Below are 22081 nucleotides of genomic sequence, written 5' to 3' on the forward strand. Positions count from 1 at the left end.
CCTCTTTATAGCCTCTGTTACTGCTATTACTGGGTTCTTTGATTTACCGAAAAAAACAAAAAACCCTAACTAAGCTCTGTTCCACAAATTATTAACTGTGTGAGTTTGAACAAGTCACTTAGTCTCTCTGAACATTTCACTCAGCTGATTTTAATGCTTGTAAGTTTTCCTTGTCAGATTTTACATTTCCTGAGGTTCTGAAAAATCCGGTATACTTTCTGGCTGCTTCTCAGTGCCCAGGCCATGCCTTGCCCTCCACCCTAAGGATTGAGGATTGCTTTGTGGTTTTGTGGCCCGGTGACGTGAAAGCCTCTGGTGGATCGTGTTTGCGGCCCTCCAGCTGTGAGCACACCAACCCCTTAGCAGCCACAACTCCTGGGCTCTGTTGTAAACAAAGAGCGTACTGTATCTGGTGTTCTGAAGGAGAGTGGCCGTAACTCAGAATTAATTTTGGAGAACCACGCCTCATGCCCTGGGTTCTCTGGGGCTCCACTTGACTTCCCTTGGATCAGCTTGAACTTTCGCTTTACTTTTGCTGCTAACAGTTTATTCCATCTGGAATTTATACACAGCTCTTCTCTCCCCTGGGTGTCCCCAGAAATCTTCATCATGTCTCGTTCCCCAGATTTGGTGTGCTCTTTCCAAATAAAATTCAAGACCCACCTAATGCCCGATCACGCAAGTAATAGGTGCGTTTCTTTCCTTCATTAAGTCGTCGCTCCCAGTTCTGTTGTTAAGTCAGTCACATCAGAACTTAAGACATTGGTTCTTTCCCACTTGGTTGCCTTGCTGGCCTATTACCATTTGGGGTTTTATTTTAAAGTTACTAGCGATGCTGATGAGAGGGTAGATCTCGAGGGTTTGTGCATATGTTTAAAATGCTTTTCTTCGTCAATTCCGAGTACGTAAAGAGGCGGGTTGTATTTCCCTGCAACCTGTTTTCTCCTCCAGCCTTTATGTGCTTAATGAAGCTAATAATATCATGCTTATTTAGCATTTTGATGATTAATTTTCTAGTACATTGAGACAGTTGTGTATGGTTTTGTGGTTAAAGCTGATGTTACATCTATGGGAAGTGCAGACGGTGGGGGAAAATCACAAGTACGTTGTATATGCAGGGCCAGCTTAAGATGGGAGTTTTTGGTGGGTTTTTTTTTTTTTTTAAACTAAAACCAGGGGCGCCTGGGTGGCGCAGTCGGTTAAGCGTCCGACTTCAGCCAGGTCATGATCTCGCGGTTCATGAGTTCGAGCCCCGCGTCGGGCTCTGGGCTGATGGCTCGGAGCCTGGAGCCTGTTTCCGATTCTGTGTCTCCCTCTCTCTCTGCCCCTCCCCCGTTCATGCTCTGTCTCTCTCTGTCCCAAAAATAAATTAAAAAATGTTGAAAAAAAAAAATTAAACTAAAACCAGAAACTGTGGAACTACTTCCATCTTTGTCCAGAAAACATTATTTTGTTCATCTTTTTCCTTCCCTTCTACAACTTCTTCTGTCTAAAAGTAAAAAAAAAAAAAAAAAAAACCCCTTTCTATCTGCTTCTCATATTCTAGTATGTGCTGTAACAGCATCCAAAGTAACCATCCAGCTTTGTTTTTTTTTTTTTTTTAATTTTTTTTTAATGTTTATTTATTTTTGAGACAGAGAGAGGCAGAGCATGAACGGGGGAGGGGCAGAGAGAGAGGGAGACACAGAATCGGAAGCAGGCTCCAGGCTCTGAGCTGTCAGCACAGAGCCCGACGCGGGGCTTGAACTCACTGACTGTGAGATCATGACCTGAGCCGAAGTCGGACGCTTAACCGACTGAGCCACCCAGGCGCCCCCAGCTTTGTGTTTTAATAAGAATATAGGTTCCCTGGGGCGCCTGGGTGGCGCAGTCGGTTAAGCATCCGACTTCAGCCAGGTCATGATCTTGCGGTTCGTGAGTTCGAGCCCCGCGTCAGGCTCTGGGCTGATGGCTCGGAGCCTGGAGCCTGTTTCCGATTCTGTGTCTCCCTCTCTCTCTGCCCCTCCCCCGTTCATGCTCTGTCTCTCTCTGTCCCAAAAATAAATAAAAAATGTTGAAAAAAAAAAAAAAAGAATATAGATTCCTTGTGCTAACATCAGTTGCATTCATAACTTACCTTGATGTTGTGCTCGTGGTCAAAACAGCCACGTGCCATTTACCTCGTGAACAGTCCTGATGGTCCTCACGGTGCCGCAGAGCAAGTTCTTTGATTCAGACGGTCAGAACGTTTTTTTTAAGTTTATTTATGTACTTTGTGATTGAGAGAGAGAGAGAGTGGGGAAGGGGCAGAGAGAGAGAGGAAGGGAGAGAATCCCAAGCAGGCTCCACACTGACAGCACAGAGCCTGACACGGGGCTCGAACTCACGATCCGTGAGATCATGACCTGAACGGAAGCCAAGAGTCAGACGCTTAACCGACTGAGCCACCCACACGCCCCCAGAACATTCTGGTTCAGTCAGAAGTTAACTTTACCAATTAGCGTTAAGCAGTAGACATAGTAGAATCGGAGGTCAGGCAAAATTATGAAACCAGTGAAGTTCCCCTCTGCTGGTTTTTCCTCCTCCTCCCCCTTCTCCCCATCCCTGTCCCCCTCACCCCACCACCTGCTGTCACCGTGGTGGAGCCGCTTCAGCTGCCCGTGCCGGCGAAGGTCCACTGGGAGCTGCGTGCTCCTGGACAGCTCCTGCATACTCAGGGAAACCGGGTCAAGTGCGGGGATGTCTGCGGCGCTGGCTCCATGAGTGCTCCGCAAGCGGCGTGGGCACCGATGTCACAGTGCACAGCTTCCGGGCAGCAGGAGGCCTGGGGCGAGGCAGGGCTGCTCCCTTTCCCTTGGTGACGCGGAGCCTGCTGGATCGACTTTGTTGTATTACTGGTCAGCCAAGCCACTGCTCCGTCTTCTCCCCTCATCCTCCCCGATGGGCTGATAACCCGGCTGCCCCCCCCAGCCGACCCCGGGGACCCCCATCTTACTAGGGGACAGCGTCTTCACCCAGAGGAACAAAACCTATAGTGATGTCACGGTAGCCATCATTTACCTGAGTTGTTTTTTTTTTAAACGGAAGCCATCTGGGTATCCCTCCTGCCACCCTACCCAGGCAGTCGCACGTCCCGGCGGGCCTGCCCGGGGCTCCCGGCACTCTCTGCTTTTTAAGCTTCGGTGTACTTTGACCTTCCCTCTTCTTTTTAGCTAGGCGGGTTTGCTTACTTGTGTCTTAAAGGTGAGGAACATGCAGCAGATCAAAGCCAGGTGTGGGGTGTCCCGGGGCTGGAGGGTGGGCTGCGGCTCTTACCTGCCTCCCAGCAGGCGATCACCGCCCCCCCCCCCCCCCGGGGAGGGTCACCGGGTAGAGTCGGGAGGGCATCTAGACCCCCAGCCTTGGCTGGGTTGTGTCTTCCCTTTCCTGGGAGTTCTAAGTCTGTGCACCCCTTTTCTTATCGCTTCATTTTAGTATGGCCAACTTGAAAATTGAACTGTCAAAACTGGACAGTGAGACCTGGCCCGGGGCGCTGGACATCGAGAAGGAGAAGCTGATGCTGATTAACGAGAAAGAAGAGCTTTTGAAGGAGCTGCAGTTTGTCACCCCACAAAAACGCACCCAAGATGAACTGGAGCACCTGGAGGCCGCCAGGCAGCGGCTGGAGGAGGAGCTGTTGTCCGTGAGGGGTCCGCCGAGCCGGGCGCTGGCCGAAAGGTTCGTTTTCCTCCCTGGGGCCCCGGGCCCGGCAGCCCCCGGGGGTGTGTCTTCCCGTGCCCGGGTGCCCGTGCCCCCGGTCTCTGCAAATCTGCATTGCGGCCGTCCTTAGTGGCCCGAGCCCCGGCACCCAGGGCCTTTCTTTCTGTACGGCGGTGGAGCGCTGCCCTCCTGAGGCCCCGTGGTGTCAGCTCCCCTGTTGGGAACGTGAACTGCCACGACAGACGTTGAATAAGTAAGGAATGTGGACATAAAACCAGGAATGCAGTATGTCGCTGACTGAGTGTGATAACAATGGCTATAAACTCTTGCACCCTGATAAGAAAGATTATCTGGACTGTTAGAGCCACTGAAGCTTCCTACTCTGGGTTTTACGACTCACAGGAATGCAAAAGTTTATTGCCTTTCATTTCACAAGGCAAAGACAACTTGCTCCCTTTGGGTGTCTTAACAGGTCACAAAATGTTCGCTTGGATTTGGTTTGTCAGTCGAAACCCTCCTGTGAAGCAGGTGAAGATGTAAAGGGAAATACTTGAAGCAGTTTCCCGATCTTTCTGTGGGAGGGTGTGAGTTGACCACTCCACGTAAAACAGCCAGTTGTGTGAGCGGGAATATCAGGCAGGCGCTGTGCCCAGGAGCCCCATGTCCAGGCCTCGCTGACGGACGTGGCCCGGACGGACGCCTGTTCCAGCCGTGGACCGTGCAGCCTTTCAGAACCACTGCACCAGGGGCGTCCGGGCGGCTCAGTCGGTTGAGCGTCCGACTTCGGCTCAGGTCTTGATCTCGTGGTTTGTAGGTTCGAGCCCCGCGTCGGGCTCTGTGCCGACAGCTAAGGGCCTGGAGCCTGCTTCCGATTCTGTGTCCCCCTCTCTCTCTGCTCCCCCACTCACTCTCTGTCTCGCGCTCTCAAAAATAAATAAAAACGTTAAAAAAAAAAGTTAAAAAAAAAAAAAATCACTGCGCCAGCAAGCGCTTTAGGCCAGCAGGTGAGGAGCAGTGCCTGTCCCGGAATGACAGGGAGGAAGGTCACGTTCATATAATTTCAAGTGACCTGGAAGTAACTTTAAGACACCCAGCCATAATCCAACCGCCTTTTTTTTTTTTTTTTTTTTTTTTTAATTTCTTGGCTTCTTGCCTTCTAATTCCTTGTCCCCTTAAGGTTGTGTGTCTACATAATACCAAAATATTTGAAGTGTGGCGCGGGAAACAGTAGGAAGGAGAACCGCTGACGTTCCCGGGTAGGTGTTGGCCTGTGGACTTGCCTGCCCCGAGTTTAATCGCCTGGGGAGAGTTGACTTCTGTGAGTTAAATGCCGGTCGAGAGGAATGCCTGGCCACAGCTTTACGGAGCAGGCACACGCGTCAGAAGGGAAAGCCTCTGCACCTCACATTCCTGAAAGAATTCCCCTTGCCCACCTGCCGCTTCTTTCCTCCCCTCCTGCCCACACATCTCTGTCTAGCAGTGCCGGCTGAAGGCTCTCCCCAAAGCTAGATGTCAGCAAGGCCGGCCAGGGAAAGATACACCCAACAAAGAGCAGAAGGAACAAAAAGTTCCGGAGAGGAGGCGGAGCCCCGTTGTATTCCTGAACTACCTTGATGTCCTGTCCGTGTTTACAGGTCTTAAATTTCTAGGGTAAAAGTTTGATAATCACCAGTGAATAGGACAGAATGAGTATTTGTGTGGCCCACGCGCAAAGCAGCAAGCGTATTTGCGTCCTGTGTCACGCTTACTGAGTGTTATCTAATGACACAGGCCTCACGGGGCCAAGTGCGTCCCAGCCATTGTCTGCGGTGTGTGTCTGGGAAGGGCCTCTACACGGCCTTTACGTTTGTTCTGGGAGAGAGAAAATAGGTGTGTGCTTGTTTTAATCAGAGTAGCGTCTTGTTTGTCTTTTTCACTAGAGCTAGAACTTCAAAAATGACTAACGGAGTAGCATTAGAAATAGTTTGTTCCCAAGCACCGAGGCTTTGGCTTTCGTACTTTGGCTTGCGCATAATCCAAGAAATAACTGGAAATAACTGCCCAGATCCCAGCAGAAACAGTAGGTGTGCACCCCTCAGGAAGAGGAACTATGAAATACATAAAAAAAAGTACCAATTTAGTGAGATCCAGCCCTGGGTTTTGTATTGGATGGGGAGTAGGCAGTTTGACTCTCCTCCTGACTCAGGATACCTGCGTGACCCTGTCTCCCACAATCGGATGTTAACGTTAGCAGGAAGGGAAGTGTGTATGTTTTATATTCGTAGTATGTTGTTGGCCAGAAGCAAATCTCCATCATTGTGTCGTAGTTTGAGGTTGAGGGGACTAACACCCTCTTGCTTGAGCAACTTAAACTTTCCTCACTGCTGTCCTTGGATGCAAAACGGCCCGGCGTCTCCCATGTCCAAAAGAGCAGAGCCACCTGCCGAAGGGAGCACTCTGGGAGCACCGAGTCTTTTGCTGCCCGAGTAGACCCAGATGGGTCGGCTTTGGAGTTTGTTGTCGTCAGCGGTTCTCCTTTACTCCCCTGCGCTCTGTCACCTTTTCTACTTCTGCGTTATTTCCTCCTACTGTCTGTGCATAGAGTATTTCCGCTCTGCTTATTGTTACTGTTGAACCGAAACAGGTGTCTTAGAAGGCAAGAGGGTGGCTCTGAACAGCGGGCTTCCTCGGTGCTACAGCAGGTGGTGGCCGGAGACACTTCCGGGAAATACGGGTCACCGCACAAGCCTTGGTTTCATCGTAGAACAAACTGCTTCACCAGTACGAAACCCCTCCGTCTCCCCTTGGCATCTGCACGGCCGTCAAAGAAACCACTTCCGGGTCCCCCCAACTCTCCCCGTTTTCCATTTATGTTGTGGGTTTCTCATCATTTGGGGGGGGGGTGGCCTCAGGCAAGATTCTGAGCCATGACTGAATTTACATCTCTGAAGGAGCTATAAACTCTCCCGAATTTCGTGACCCCAGAGACCCCCGGCTTTGTGCCCCCAACACCACCGCTCTGTGGGCAGAGCACTCAGATGAGGCGAGGATGCTCCCACCTAGGGCGGCAAAGCAGTTTGGGAAGAGGAAGACCTCCCTGTGAGGGATCAGCAGCAGAGAGAAGTGGTTCTCAAATGAAAAACGTCGCGGCGTCTAGGATTTCTCACACAGCTTCCGTATTCTCTCCATACAGCTACTGAAATTCTAAAACCTCTGCGCTTTTCCGCAGCTGATAAGATCTTAACAAAGCTCCTTCTTTTCTCCCAAATCTCGTCTTAAATCTTGCCGAGATGTCTTCGTTGTTCCTTAATTATATGAATGTTTTTGTCTCTGCTTCTGAACAAATGTTAAAGCAAGTAGGTGGGGGTGTGAGTGTCATTTATTTTTTTAACGGAAAAGGAACGGCTCACTTGTATAGGTGGCGTGACACTTTCCCCAGGTGGAAAGTTCTGGGTAGTCATCATCCGTCTTCATCAGTCTTTAAAACACCTCGGGCAGGCGCTTCTGTCTCTCAGGGAGTGAGGGCAGAGAGAGGGCGGAGTGAAGGCCCTGCCCGGGTCTTGTGTAGAGCAGAGGAATGGAGAGTGTGGACGGTAGGACCAGCGGGAGGGGCCGAGTTGAAATGACCCTTTCTCAGCTTGGAGAAGGGCTTGCGGAGCCTGGGATGCACCCTCGGGAAGGGGCTGATACCTGAGCAGTTTCTTCTTATCCCTGGTCCAGAGGAAGTTGGGGAGAACGCTTCCTACAAAGGACCCCTGGGATCTGAGGGAGGCTGCGGGCTTCAGTGACTCCCTCGGAGACGAGGGCCAGGTGCTTGACCGAGGACGGCCACTTCACGGGAAGGGCTCTGCGACTCTCCCGGGTGCTTCGTTGTGCTTCTCCCAGCAAAGACACAAGCGCAAGGGAGTGTCTTCAGGCAGCCCGGGCAGACCTGGGGCTCGCCTTCCAGGAGCTTCGGGTCTGACTGGGGAGCATGCAAACAAGAACAAGAGGCCGGGTCTCAGTGGTTCAAGTGACCATAAGAGGGCCTTCGCAGTCGGCTGGGGGAGGCCGCAATGGGGCCGTCGCTTGTGCCTGAGAGGTGGAAAGCTTTGGATGCTAAATTTCGCAGGAAACACGGTAATATCATACCGAGGCCTCCTTAACCCACTGGAAAAGCCTTCATTTGTTCGAGCAGGATTTAGTTTTAAAACTTATCTAACGATGTTTCTCCTGTTTCGGCAGACATGGATTTGGGTAGGTTCTTGGGCTTTCTCCAGACCTTTATACCTTCTGATTCAGTTAATCTAATTCATATTCATTTTCTCCCCCGTTGAGTTTTTGTTTATATTTAAGAGATTAAAAAAAAAATAGGGACTGTATTCCTTTTCGAAATACACCTTTGAAAGCTGGGAATTAAGAATTTATCATGCTTTGAAGTGCTAAACAAAATGACAAGAATTGCTTTTTTTTTATTTTAACATATAATGAAATTGTGTGGGTGACACATCAAAGGACAGATAGCTATAAATAAAATATGGGCATGTTTCCTTACTGCCTAAAACATACATTTCAAAGAGGTGAGAAATTAGGGAGATTTTCTCTTTCTCCAAAAAAAAAAAAAAATCGCTAATTTTTATATCCCCACCTTGCAAGGCGTGCTGAGGCTCTGAACAAAAAGCATGTGTTTTGATGTCTGTGGAGTACCTTCTCGTACATCACTGCATTTGATCCCTTTAACAGCCCTCGCGGGCAGACACAGTAGGATTTTAATCGCCGATTTGCAGAGGAGAAAACTGGGACCCCTTGACGAAAGTGACTCGTTTAAGGACACACGGTTCACAGCAGCAAATCCACTGGAAACCCTGGTGGTTTTCTGGGTCCCACTCTGCCGTGGTTGGCCGCGCCGGACGGGCTCAGGCCAGGGACGTCTGAAGTCCTTCAGCTGACACTTACCACAGGCCCGTTAACGTCTTAAAATAACTTAGTCAAAAACACGGTTCTCTAACCCTCAAAAAAAAATTTTTTTTTTTTTTAACTTGTTCGGTTGAACGTGGATGAAATTTCACGATAATGGGCACAGGCGATGAGATGCGTTACGGTAGGAACCGAAATCGCTTTTGTGCCTTTTCCTTGTTTAAACTGTTAAGCCCAAATGAGCTCACGCTGGCAATATGGACTAATTTGTTTCTTAATCGCTGAAATTCTCATCCAAGTAAGATTGGAATTGTTGTCACTAAATATTAGTCCGGAACGGTCCTTGTCAATTCCAGCCCTCACGGTGGTCCTTCACAGATTGGCTGTCGCTCCTGTCAAGTGTCGTAGTAATTTAAGCCCAGGTCCCAGGCCTGTGGAAGGATTCTGTAATGTGTGTTAGTGGTTTGTGGTTTTCCTCCTCGCTGTCTTTCTCTACCTCATAAGGGCACAGGGGCTTTTTTCTTTTCTTTTTTTTTTTTTTTAAGCCATTTAAGAAAATAGCAGGTTATCAAAAGTTTTAAACTTCCCAGTAAAGTTGGAGACTCGGGCTAGGTGTCCCTCTTCCTCTGGCGTGGCTGTGGACTCTGATGCCCACCTCACTCCTCACTGCCCTTCTGTTTTCTCTCTGGCCGACCCATTGGGATTTCCCCCTCGTGGCACATAATGTCTATGGAATCAGGGGCGCCTGGGTGGCGCAGTCGGTTAAGCGTCCGACTTCAGCCAGGTCACGATCTCGCGGTCCGTGAGTTCGAGCCCCGCGTCGGGCTCTGGGCTGATGGCTCGGAGCCTGGAGCCTGTTTCCGATTCTGTGTCTCCCTCTCTCTCTGCCCCTCCTCCATTCATGCTCTGTCTCTCTCTGTCCCAAAAATAAATAAACTTTGAAAAAAAAATTAAAAAAAAAAAATAATGTCTATGGAATCAGAATCTTTTCCTTCGGTTTCCACGCCTTACCGTAATTACATGGAAGTAAATGCATTTGTTTCTTTTTTTCCAGATTGCAGTTGGAAGAGCGAAGGAAAGAGCTGCTACAGAAACTTGAGGAGACTACTAAATTAACTACTTATTTGCACTCACAACTGAAAAGGTAAGCCTGTTCGGCCCTTGAGGGAACAAGAACATTCAGGCATGTCTTGGTCCATCCTTGATGACTTGGGTCAACTCTTTGAAAGTAAATAAAATAGTGATGCCTGTACAGCTGAAACTTGGATGATCAAATTTAAAGTTGCATAGATTTTTTTTTTTCCCCACGAACCCCAAGGTCACAATGTGGAATATGTGTGAAATACGTTGTGGGAAGAAGATCTATTTTAGCTATGAGTGCATACTTAGGAAAAGGACACATTTCTCCACCTCGCCTTTTCCTTGAAAAAGGGAGGGCGGGGATGACTTGCCTTCAAATAATTAACTGCCCATTCGCTCCTTCAGTGTGCCCACAGAGGAGAGGAACGGACAGGGAGACGGGCTTGTGTGCAACCCCCTTATTCTTATAAGCTTGCCTTTTCCCTCTCTAGAGACTAAAAGCTTTATTCTTTAAGCAGAATAACTGCATTAACTACCGTCTATGCTTTTTCTCCTCCTTCAATATTATTATTTTAAGTTTTTTTAAGTGTTTATTGAGAAAGAGAGAGAGAGAGCATGAGCAGGGGAGGTGCAGAGAGAGAGGGAGACACAGAATCTGAAGCAGGCCCCAGGCTCTGAGCACAGAGCCTGACGTAGGGGCTAGAACTCACAAACCGTGAGATGGTGACCTGAGCCGAAGCTGGACGCTTAACCAACGGAGCCACCCAGGTGCCCCTCCCCCTTCCACATTATTAAACTGCGTAGTTGCTTCTCGATATCTGTGCAGGTAGATTTATCAATAAGTAGTTATCACTTTTTTTTTCTTTTTTAATTTTGCAACAGGGAAATTAGTCAGAACAGAACTGCTATTTTGAGAGGACTCAGGGAGCCAGCCTGAAAGTGCTCAGGAGTCACCAAGGCTATAGGTGGTATAGTGGCAGCCACCCCCCCCCACCCTGCCCCCGTCATGACGTTATTTGGCGCCTCGGGGGGCCGGAGGGGCCGGAGGGCGCGGTGCTTGGGTGTTGCGTGTCGTACCAGATGTCACAGTGAGTGCTTCCCCCCCTCAGCCTCTCTGCCAGCACCCTGTCCGTGTCGTCCGGGAGCAGCCTGGGCTCCCTGGCCTCCAGCCGGGGGTCTCTGAACACCTCCAGCAGAGGGTCGCTCAGCTCCCTCAGTTCCGGAGAGCTCTATTACACCGGCCAGAGCGACCAGGTAGACGCGGATTATCAATGTAAACTGGACCTCCTTCTGCAGGAGAAAGGCGGCTACATTCCTTCTGGACCCATCACCACCATCCATGAAAACGAGGTGGTCAAGTCCCCCAGCCAGCCTGGTCAGAGCGGCCTCTGTGGGGCAGCAGCCACAGCCACAGGCCACACTCCCCCACGGACTGAGGCCCCCAAGTCTGTGACGTCCCTGTCCTCACGGTCCTCCCTCTCCTCCTTGTCCCCTCCCGGCTCCCCCCTGGTTCTGGAAGGCACGTTCCCCATGTCTTCCCACGATGTCCCTCTCCATCGGTTCACTGCTGACTTTGAAGACTGTGAATTGAGTAGCCATTTTGCAGACATTGGCCTCGGTGACAATCAGATCTTGCTGGACTCGAACTCAGGAGGAGCGTCCCAGTCTCTCGCAGAGGATAAAGACCTCAGCGAATGCGCCCGGGAGCCGTTGTATGAAGGAACTGCAGGTGAGCCGAGACCTTTGCTTCCACGCTTTCCCTCTTAATTATTTTCAGAAGAGTGACCGGAGGGTCACGTTTTCCACATAAACAAATTGTGCTGGCCCCCTTCTCTGCTGCGAATTCATTTTGGCTTCACTCGAGGAGGAGTTTTTATTGATATACCCGGACTAGACATTTTTTTCTTTAACAGCTAAAAGTCACTTTCCCTATTTAATAGACTTAATCGTTAAGTATCTGTCCTGTTGTCCAGAAACCCTCTGTACGGTGGCAGCTGGCTGGGAACATGTTTTGTGAACAGACGTCATACTTCCACATAGATTCTCGTTCAGAAGTAGCAAGGCAAAGAAGAGGGCTCTCTTTTAAAAGTCGCTCTAAAACAGATTAAAACCAAGGCAATTAGCATACCAGCTAATTAGTACCGGGGTTCAGTGTTTGGACTGCTCAGGGAATTCTATATAAATACAATTTTTGTTTCGTGCCAGACTCTCCCTTTCTGCCTCAAGTTAATTTGGGGAAAGCCGGTTCCGAGGTGCCGGTGTTACCCTGCCATCTTGTGGCCACGTTACTTTTTGCAGCCCCGGGGAAGGAGCTGCCCATTGACTTTCTCACTGCTGCCTTTGTAGTCCGCCACAGAAACAGAGGGAGAATCGAATTCTTTTTCTTTTCATGTTTGTATCCCTTTGCAAGGCGGAAGCTTTCCATATATTCGGTGTGGCTGTAAAGGAAACAAGATGCCTTGCCTTGCTGGCAAATGACCACAGCTGTGGCCTGAGGAGGACGGTGGGTTTCGGAGCTCGCCCGGAACAGAATGTGAAAGAAAAGCCCCAGTGCTGGTCCCCAGGAGCCCCGCTCCGATCTGCACTCGGCTACCTCGTGCGCCCACGCGAGGGGACAGGCCTCTTTACAAGCATTTTCCTGCCCTTTCGAGAAGACTGTTTTGTATTTCTGGTCCTAAGAATTCTAAGCATGAATTGATTGGCCAACTCAGACGTTTAAAGAGAGAGGCAGATCCATCGCGTTTGTGTGGTTTCTAGTACTGAAGGCCGAAGCGCCACCTGTTGGTGGCCCGGAGCAGGGGCAGAGGCAGGGCACGCGGGACGCGGGTGTGGTTTGTGCGGCGCTGCCTGGAAGGAGCCAAAGTTACAAGTCCCGTGTTCATTCAGATCATCAGCATCAGAAACAAGACGCACAGGAGTGGCGTTTCCCTAGTGGCCAGGAGGGAGCAGAAGCCAGCTGTGGGGCCGCCCTCCTGTCCCCCGGAAAGGAGTGGGGTGTGTGGGCCGTGCGTTCTGGCCCCGGAGTCCGTTCCGGCCTGCGCTCTTACTTTGGTGCAGTGAGCGTGAGCGCTTCACCCAGGCCGTCCGCCTTGTTGCTCCTCCCCTGCACAGTGGGAGTGACACCGTGTCCACCTCGTGGGGTCCTGGGAGGACGGGTGTCATAGCACCTCCCTGCGCCGGCGCTCGGCCCTCAGTTCACGTGATTAATACCACCGTGTCACCAGAATTCTGTGCCATTCGTCTGTGCTTTGGACCTGAAGGATCTTGAGCGTTTCGGCTCTTTGCCCTCTTTGTGCGTCTGGAATTCTCTAGCGACTCTTCTCCACACTCAGTTCTCAGGGGCGGGGCAGGGAGGCCGGCCCGACAGTCGCCCGGGGTCCGAGCCCACCTGGGTCCTTCGGCCTCTGCCCGGCCGTAGCCTCGCTCCTGCCACTGGGTCTGCGGCTGTGTCCGAGAAGTCCGTGTCCGGAGCCCAGTGTCGCGGAAGCTTCCGGGACACGGCTTTTAGCTTTGAAACGCATATTCGATCGGAAAGCTGCTACTAAAAAGTCCCCCTAAAAGAATTACGTCCGAGAGTTTTATTTGTGAAGAGTATCCAGTGTCGAAGACAACTAAAAAGCACGTTTTTAACCGTAAAGGCTAGTAATCCCCTTCAGGCCAGATCGCCGGCACTGGGTCCTCTCAGGGAGCGTCCGCCCTCCGTGCGGGGGCGGGCGGCCCATGGGGGTGACACGGCTCGGTCCCCCTCACCACTCTGGAGTCTTCCGCAGGTCAAGTCGGACTTCCCTTATGCGCGTCTGGCTGCAGGCCAGAGACCCCGTCGGAATGACAACGAAGTCCTTCCAGTCGGTCTCTGTCATGGTCAAAGTCAATTTCAGCTGCTGTGGATATTCCTGGGGGGAATCAATAAATCGTGCCGTCACCTTCACCCCTCACAAAGTGGGGGGTGGGCGGAGAGCGGCACGTCGTCATCAAGGAAAGAGCATTCCCGCCGCCGGAAATGAAAGGGGAAATGCAGCAATCAATCCCGTGATCTGAAGCCGTAAAACTTAACCGTCTTAACAAGATGTAAAGTCACGACTCAGAAGGGGGGCGAAATGCCTACCAGTCCTGATCCCTGCTCCCTCGCTGGAGGATGAAAGCGCTCCACAGGCTTGCTGCTTATCACATAGGATCGCAGCTTTAAATGAACGCTTCTTGGCTCACTGCAGGATGCAGAGTATGAATATGAGTTACAGATAAAAGTTAAGTGGTAGTTGGTGCTAAGGATTCAGTGGCACAAAGTTTTTTTTCAACGGTGTTAGCCGGTGAGGAATTCCAGAAGTCAAAGACATTTTTTTTTTTTTTTTTTTTTTTGCTTTTACTTCTGTGAGAGACGCAGAATATGGCCTGTGGAGAGAAGGGGAGGGCAAAAGAGGCAGGAGCCTGTCTGCCATTGAGTACTAGATACCCTCTGTTGCAGAAACACCTTTAATATCGGAGGGACGCGGCCTCCTTGCCGAGTGCGTGGTAACTGCAGTGACAGAGGCGAGGGCCCCGTGAGGGTGTCTGTCGTCTGCCCCTTCCCCTCACGTCCGCCAGGACAGAGGAAAACCGTAGTCTCTCCAACGACGACCAAACTAACCGGCGTCCCGAGAAGTCCCGGTGCCTCGCATCAGCTACATCTGTTGATTCACAAGGCAACGTCCTGGAGTCTCAGGCGGAAGGAAGTGTTTTGGATTTCTCATGACCAAACCGCGGGTGTGGTTTTATACTTAACTTTTCTGAATGATAAATCCTAAGAGGAACTATCGCTCGCCCCTCCCTAGATGTGGAAAAATCATTACCAAAAAGAAGAGCGATCCACTTGCTTGGGGAGAAAAGTGCTTGCGTGTCAGCTGCTGTGTCCGATGAGTCTGTGGCTGGAGACAGCGGGGTCTACGAAGCCTTCGTGAAACAGTAAGGACTTAGCGGGAGTGCTTTTCGGTGACCCTGTATGTCCTCATAGCTGCTCACGGAGGTTGGGGTGGGGGGAGGACTCTGGACTGTGAGTGCACCAGCGCCCTTAGTCCGCTCGTGCAGTGGTAGGGGTCGTCGGCCCTTAAGAGGGGGTAAGGGTCGTCTGTGTTAAAGAGGTGAGGTGCCTGAAAATTTCTGTACACCAAAAACATCCTACCTGACCCGCTTGGAGATTTAAAATTTGATTAAAAAATTTTTTTTGTTAATGTTCATTTATTTTTAAGAGAGAGAGAGTGTGTAAGCGGAGGAGGAACAGGGAAAGAGGGAGACACAGAACCCGAAGCAGGCTCCAGGCTCTGAGCCGTCAGCAGGGAACCCGACGTGGGGCTCGAACCCACAAACTGTGAGATCGTGACCCAGGCCAAAGTCAGACGCTTAACTGACTGAGCCACCCAGGCGCCCCTAAAACTTGATTTTAATGAGAATATTGGAGGCGTTGGCCGGTACCCAAATGGCACATGAAGTTCCTTGTGTCTTTCTGAAAGCCTGGAGTATGTCTCCGGGTGTGGTGGGCCCCAAGGAGGCTCAGGAAAGTCTCAGGCATCAGGAAGTCTTTCCCCTCAAGGTTCGGAAGCAGACTGCTCTCGAAAAGGTGAAGAAAGATTTAAAAGAGTGAGCTTTCACTGGGGTCAGGTCCACTGGGTGGTGTCGGAGGGCTGTGAATTCAGGTTTTCATTCGGAATCATTAAGTGGCAAACGGTAACCATCACGGTCAATACCCCTGCTCCTAAATGGGTCCCCTACACCCGCTGTCGCCCTGTCCCTAGGCCTAGTGAAGTTGAAGATGTTCCGTACAGTGAAGGGGATGTCACCATCGTGGAGACTGCCCAGGTGCAGATCGGACTCAGGTAAGGGAAGGCCCCCCGGGGACGGACGGTGTTCTGGAACTCGGTGCAGCGTCGAGTGGCCTGTGCTCTCTCCTGGTCTCATCAGCTCCTCTCTTGACAGATATGATGCCAGAAGGTCAAGTTTCATGGTGATTTTAGCACAGCTCCGAAATCTCCATGCCTTCCTGATACCTCACACTTCAAAAGTGTAAGTAAAATTAGCGAAGAACAAATAGGGGAACTGAAAATTGTTCCCGTCTGATAAATTGTCCGTTGTAACCGAGCAGTTCATCCAGATAAAGATGAGAAGGACATGGCCGGGCCGACCACGTCTTAATCCACAGTGGATAAAACAGAAAGAATCGCAGAATGTGCAAAAACCATATTAGATGTTGATCCTTATGCAGCCAATTCGTTAATTAGCCTGGGAACCAAGATTTTTGAATCTCCCTTTACAGCCAGAAATTCTATATTGTGCTATGTTGGGGCCTGGTTGTTGTTGTTGTTGTTGTTGTTTAATTTAATTAAAATGTTTGTGGTTGCCTAATTATGACCGCTGTTGGTTTGCAGGGATTTTCTGATCTGTTACAAGAAAATGTGGTGATTAAATTTATCAGTACAACTTTGCCAAACACCTTATCGTGTTACGTGTAACGCGTCCTTAACATCAAGTATTCGTTTCCCCGTGACCATTAATTTCTTAAAGTTACTTCACGTCGTCAAATGAAGTGATGTCATTACTGCTCCGTAGTCTGTTGCTTAGGGACTGTGTTTCCTGACAGGTATCTCTAGCAACGTTTACCACCATTCACACTTTCTGGAGTCAGCGTTTCAGGGACTCTCTTAACAGTCCATGGCTATAGAGCACCAGAAAGAAGCCAGATTTCAACTGAGCACCTCTGACTTCGAATCCAGAATCCATATGTCCTACAGCCTTGCACTCAATAATATGTTCAGTTTGCCAGTACAAGGGCTTGGAAAGAAGAAAATCCTATTGAGGGGTGACTCCCCCCTCCCCAGACTCTGTACCCAGCCAGGTGGATGTTTTTCTCATTGATAAGAGTATATTCCTCAATGAGAAAGACATTGAACAGAGTAAATGTAAGAGTTCTGGATGCTTTCCCTATGGGTTTACTTTTAACCACACCTGAATATTCTAAGAATCGTCAGAGAAAAACTAGATCTAAATAAAAATGTAGCTAGATGGAGATCATTCAGTAGGCAGTAGATTAGAGCTAGTGGGTGTCTGTGTGTTAATGATCGTCAAAGCCGGAGGGGCGTAAGATTTCAGGGGGGGAGTGGGCTCACAGGACCTCCTGAGTCAAGGTGTGGGTGGGATCCGCATTAATAGCAAGACCAGTAAAGAAGGAATGCTTACTGGGGAGTATCTGGATCACCCCAGAGAGCCTGCTTCCCGGGACTGAGATTAGGAAGTCCAGCCAGGGAAGACTGGCTTCGTATTGTTATTTGTGACTTCTCCCTGCCAGTAAATACGCGGACATACTGGGGCGTTGGCAGCCTTTTCATTTCAGGGTGGCGGGTCTGGGAGATGACGGTTCCCCCAGGGATCGAACCTATGAACAGGGAGAGCCAGCCCACAAGCCCAGGAGACAACCACAGAAGGGCCCAAGATCAGGCATTTTCTCAACCTCGTCCTGTCGGGGCAGGACTCCCCAAATGTCCTGCCGCTGCCACTCCGGTCACTCTCACGTTCCCCCCAGGGAGTCACAAAGCGCCCCTGAGGTACGGTGACAACCAGCACAGCTCAGGACCCGTGTCAGCACTCAGGCAGTGAGTTCAGCAGGCTCTTCTGCAACCCCCACCCCCTGTCCCCGCCAGCTCACAGGCAGTCACTCCTCTAACTGGTCTGAACTTCCCCGAGACGCATAGTGCCACATTCCTAAACCCGTACCTGAACGCCTTGGCCCAAATAATGACACTGCAAAAAGTGACAGCTTGTGTGAAATATCTTCGGCCAAGGCCCACTAGTCTACTAATGCTGAACCTCCGTAATCAGTGTCGATGTCAAATACGGAAATAACGTGACGTGCCTCGGCCCTGCACGTGAATTTACAGCTTTCATAATTGGAGACAGGCATCTTTTAGAGTATGAATTAGACAAGGCTGGAATTGGGGGTGGGGGAGGGACTCAAGGGGTGTTCTCTTTCTGGGATTGATAAGAAAATACCTCGCGCTGTTTCTAAGAATTGTGAACCCTCACCTAACGGGTGCTTAGAAAAATCATTTGAAGGTAGTGTTAGAAGTTAGCGTTTTCCGCGAACTCTTCCTCCGAATTTTACAAAGTGTAAGCCTCTTAAAACAGTTTGTCGCATCTAAAACTTCCGTGATGCTAGACAATTAAAATTTTTAAGTTTTCTTATATGCTACTTAGCCTTTCTTTTTCACTAGTAGGATAATGTATTCCATTCCTGGGAAATGATCGTAAACACCTCTTGTGTAACACTGAGGGTGAATATTTTTTGGGACAAAGACAGCATGATTCTGTCTTCCCAGGCTCAGGAAGCTTTATTTTGGAATTGGCTGTACGTGGGCAGGTGGGACGTTAAATTCGTCCGCCCCGCAGATTTTCTTCCTCTTCACTTTCCCATCGTGCGCCTCTGCCGCAGCTCTGTGGCGAGTGGCAGGCTGGGGCATAGCCCGCCCGGGTGGGTCACAAACACGGCCCCCTCTGCCGCCGAGCGCGGACGGACCCGTTATGGCACCAGTCATGGTTGACCATGAACTCCGTGTTCCCGCGTTTCTCTCTTTTGCGGATCATTTCAGACGATAACTGTGAGTCTGGGATCACTGAAGTGCGCGTGAAATCCGTTTTACTCTTGTTCTTTCGCAGATATTTCAGGGTTGCTCTGCTTCCCTCCTCAACTGACGTCAGCTGTCTGTTTCGAACGAAAGTCCATCTAGCCACAGAATCCATTCTGTTCAACGATATGTTCCGGGTGGCCATCTCCCAAACAGCCTTACAGCAGAAGACGCTGAGAGTGGATCTCTGCTCTGTCAGTAAACACCAAAGTGAACAATGCCTGGTAGGTCGTGTTGCAATTAACCATTATCAAGTAACACCCCTGGTTGCATATCCTGACAATAGCCGTCTAGCTGCCGTTTGCCAGCCCCGATACCGCTCTAGATCCGCCCAGTGCCGTGGACACACCCAGTGACGGGTTCCTTTTTTTTTTTTTTTTTTTTTTTTAATCTGGAGTAGTGATTTCTGGTTTTCATCCTCTTATTCAAGAACTTTCAAATCTGCTTCTTAACTGTGATTTTCTGGAAACCTACCCAGTCTACCCTTTGGCTAAAGCCGAACTCTGAGCTCTGTCACGACTGTCACTCCGAGCGTGTTTATTATTCCCAGCACGAGTGTTGTGCTCGGTGCTCCGTATGCGTTCTGTCATTTAATCCTCGCGACTGTCCTAGGGAAAAGGTATGATGACCCTCCTTTCAGATAAAGAACTGCTATACGAGGTAGCGGGTCCGGGGTCACACAGCTGGTGAGGGATGGAAGCAGGTATCAAAACGCACCCCACGCATAATGCACCGTCACAGTTTGAAATCAGGCAGGAGTCTGACTGTGTAGTCCCATTATTCTCCCCAGTCCTGACATTGCAGCTTCTAGGAAGACTTCAGTGTTGCTGTTGAGAGGAATATGATATTTAAATGCTAAAGCAAAAGACTTATATATGTCACCAAAAGTGAGTTTTGCTCACCACTGTACATAATAACCAGAGAACCGTTGCACAGCGGGCAGGTGACACAGGGGGGTCAGATGTGAGCCTCCAGAGGTGTGCCCGTGCGTTCAGCAACAGCACGGGTCTCTGGTTGACTCTCCTTGGCGGTCCAATGGGAAGCACGAAAACACGCTTCATGACGAGCAAAGTTTAAAAGGTAGAGAGACTTGGGGCGCCTGGGTGGCGCAGTCGGTTGAGCGTCCGACTTCAGCCAGGTCACGATCTCGCGGTCCGTGAGTTCGAGCCCCGCGTCGGGCTCTGGGCTGATGGCTCGGAGCCTGGAGCCCGTTTCCGATTCTGTGTCTCCCTCTCTCTCTGCCCCTCCCCCGTTCATGCTCTGTCTCTCTCTGTCCCAAAAATAAATAAAAACGTTGAAAAAAAAATTTTTAAAGGTAGAGAGACTTCTTGTAAGTATTTCCTTTTCTTTATATGAAAACAATATTTGATAATATTACCTGAGAATAAAAAAAAAGAAGCAAAGCTAACAGACAGACTCATTAGGCTGTCAGAAAGGCGTGTAGCACAATAGATACAGATGTCGGGAGCGCTATAAAATTAGTAGGTATGTTAATTAATCTCCTTTAAAAAAAATGATACAGTTCAGTTAGATTCTGGCTCATATGTGTGATTCACTGGAATGTAAAAGCTTTTTTTGACGTACTACTAACTTACCCAAATTAAAATTTTGCTGTCTGGTCTCTCATTTAAGAACCACTATAGAGTTTTTATTTGTTTTTGAACTTTACAGTGGACAATGGGTTTTTGTGAGTAATAATCAAATGTTGCAGCATATTGTAAGAGGTATTATGGTTTCTGCTTCGTCGTTTACTCTTTCAATTTTCATTTTTTGTCTTTTCATTTAAAAATAATTCCACACGTACAGAAAGTTGCATGCTCTGTCATTAGGTTTTGGCAAAATAGTATCTCACAAAATAATCCTAGGGTTGGCTTCTAGATTGGGATTCTTTCTTATTTAGTCGCACCTAAAAATATAAGACATCTTCAGGTTAAAAAAAAAAAAAAATCCACCGATGCTTTAGAACATGAGTATTGCATGTTTTAAATCCTAACACAAGCTTTCCCAATAATCTTAATTGTATGAGAGGAAGCAAATATGAATTTAAACATGTTATTTTCTCTCTTCTTTGCTCCCCCCGCCCCCTTCATTTCACATAGGCTGGAACTCAGATCAGTTTGGCCGACTTACCGTTTTCCAATGAGATTTTCACTCTGTGGTATAACTTGCTGCCTTCTAAACAAATGTCTCGCAAAAAGAATGGCGAAGAAAATGAGGATTCCGTATTTCAACCAGACCAGCCGTTAATCGAGCCTATAGACTTGGTGAGTCACGTTCGGAGAAAGGGCTCATAGTACGACCGGATGAAACCGTGCAGAATGGCCGCGGTGCCCTGTTGCTCCCGCGCGCTGTCACATAACTGTCCTCTCCTCCTCTGACCGCTCACCCTTCCTCCCGGCTTCCCAACAACGACGACACCAGACGCTCATTTCTGCTCACACCTCGTTCCGTCACAATAAACCGATGCAGAGCCTTCATTGGTTTAGGTGACCGTGGAAGACCTTTTGATTTAAATTTATACTTCCGTGCGGTTGTGTGCGTGTCTTTGATTCCTCTGCCAGGTTATCCGTTCGGAAGTCTGGTAATTTGCAAATGTTAAATCGTCAAGGCCAAAGAGGGCCTTCGTTTCTATCCGTGGCATCAATGTCCATAAGTAGTTTTCCAGGAAAAAGGTTTTTTTGTAACCAACAGCCATACTTCCAACGTTTCAGAAAACGTACAGAGGGGCATTTGGGGAGGCCGTTCATCGCTGACTTGGCATTTGTGAACCTTGTTACCGAGTTCAAGTTTATTTTCGATTATCTGTGGGGAAAGAGCTTACTAAGCAGAAGTCAGATAATCACTGATCATCGACCGTGTGCAGGGTGCCAGAGTGGACGTCGCGGTGGGTGGTGAAGGGGGCGCAGATGCCAGGAGAGCTTGCACTCCATGCCCGCGGCCGGCCGGGCGTCAGGCCCCCAGGGTGATGGAATGCGACGTCGCCTTTGAGAGTGCTTCTGTAATGGTCACACTGTGGGGAAATGGCTGCTCACAGCTCGATGCAGTGTAACTCACATACCACACGGTTCCTCCACTTAACACGTACTTCGCCCATCTGAAGCACGCAGTTCAGTGGCTTTTAGTATGTTCACGGGGTCGGGCCTCCAGCACCACAATCTGGTATTAGAACATTGTCGTCATCCCTGAAAGAAGCCCTGTGCCCGTTAGCGGTCCCTCCCCGTTCTCCCTAACCCCTGTCCCCCAAGGCAACCACTCGTCTTTCTGTCTCTGTACATTTGCTTGTTACAGACATGTCAGATAAATGGGATAAGACGGTATTTGTTCTTTTGTGACTACCTCTTTCACTCAGCGTACTGTTTTCAGGGTACATCCATATTCCAGCATGTGTTAGTACCTCATTCCTTTTTATTGCCAAATAATACCACATCATATGGATATACCACCTTTTTTCTGCCTGTTCATCAGCTGATGGGCATTTGGGCTGTTTCTGCTTTAAAAAACTTTTTTTTAATGTTTATTTTTTGAGAAACAGAGAGCACAAGCAGGGGAAGGGCAGAGAGAGAGGGAAACACAGAATCCGAAGCAGGCTCCAGGCTCTGAGCTGTCGGCACAGAGCCCAACACGGGGCTCAAACCCACGAACCGTGAGATCGTGATCTGAGCCCAAGTTGGACACTTAACCGATTGAGCCACCCAGGCACCCCGTTTCCCTACACTCTTACCACAAATCTGGCCTTCTGATTTTAGGCATGTTAGTGTTGTGTGAAGTATGATCTCATTATGGTTTTGATTTATACCCCTAAT

The 22081-nt window shown here is 49.4% G+C and overlaps 1 protein-coding gene across 3 annotated transcripts in view; it reads left to right on the forward strand.

Annotated features, from left to right (window-relative positions):
• WWC2 (WW and C2 domain containing 2) overlaps positions 1-22081 on the forward strand; it is a 213023-nt gene that overhangs the window by 146432 nt on the left and 44510 nt on the right. For all 3 annotated transcript variants that reach the window (XM_086703161.1, XM_086703163.1, XM_086703162.1), the window contains 8 exons: positions 3454-3696; positions 9608-9697; positions 10743-11362; positions 14442-14571; positions 15399-15479; positions 15580-15666; positions 18310-18502; positions 20378-20542. In XM_086703161.1, the coding sequence (XP_086559287.1) occupies positions 3454-3696; positions 9608-9697; positions 10743-11362; positions 14442-14571; positions 15399-15479; positions 15580-15666; positions 18310-18502; positions 20378-20542 (1609 nt within the window). The remainder of the gene's footprint in view (positions 1-3453; positions 3697-9607; positions 9698-10742; positions 11363-14441; positions 14572-15398; positions 15480-15579; positions 15667-18309; positions 18503-20377; positions 20543-22081) is intronic.

Source organism: Puma concolor, chromosome B1 (genome assembly GCF_028749965.1).
Source record: "Puma concolor isolate L17-30 chromosome B1, mPumCon1.1.hap2, whole genome shotgun sequence".
Lineage (NCBI taxonomy): Eukaryota > Metazoa > Chordata > Mammalia > Carnivora > Felidae > Puma > Puma concolor.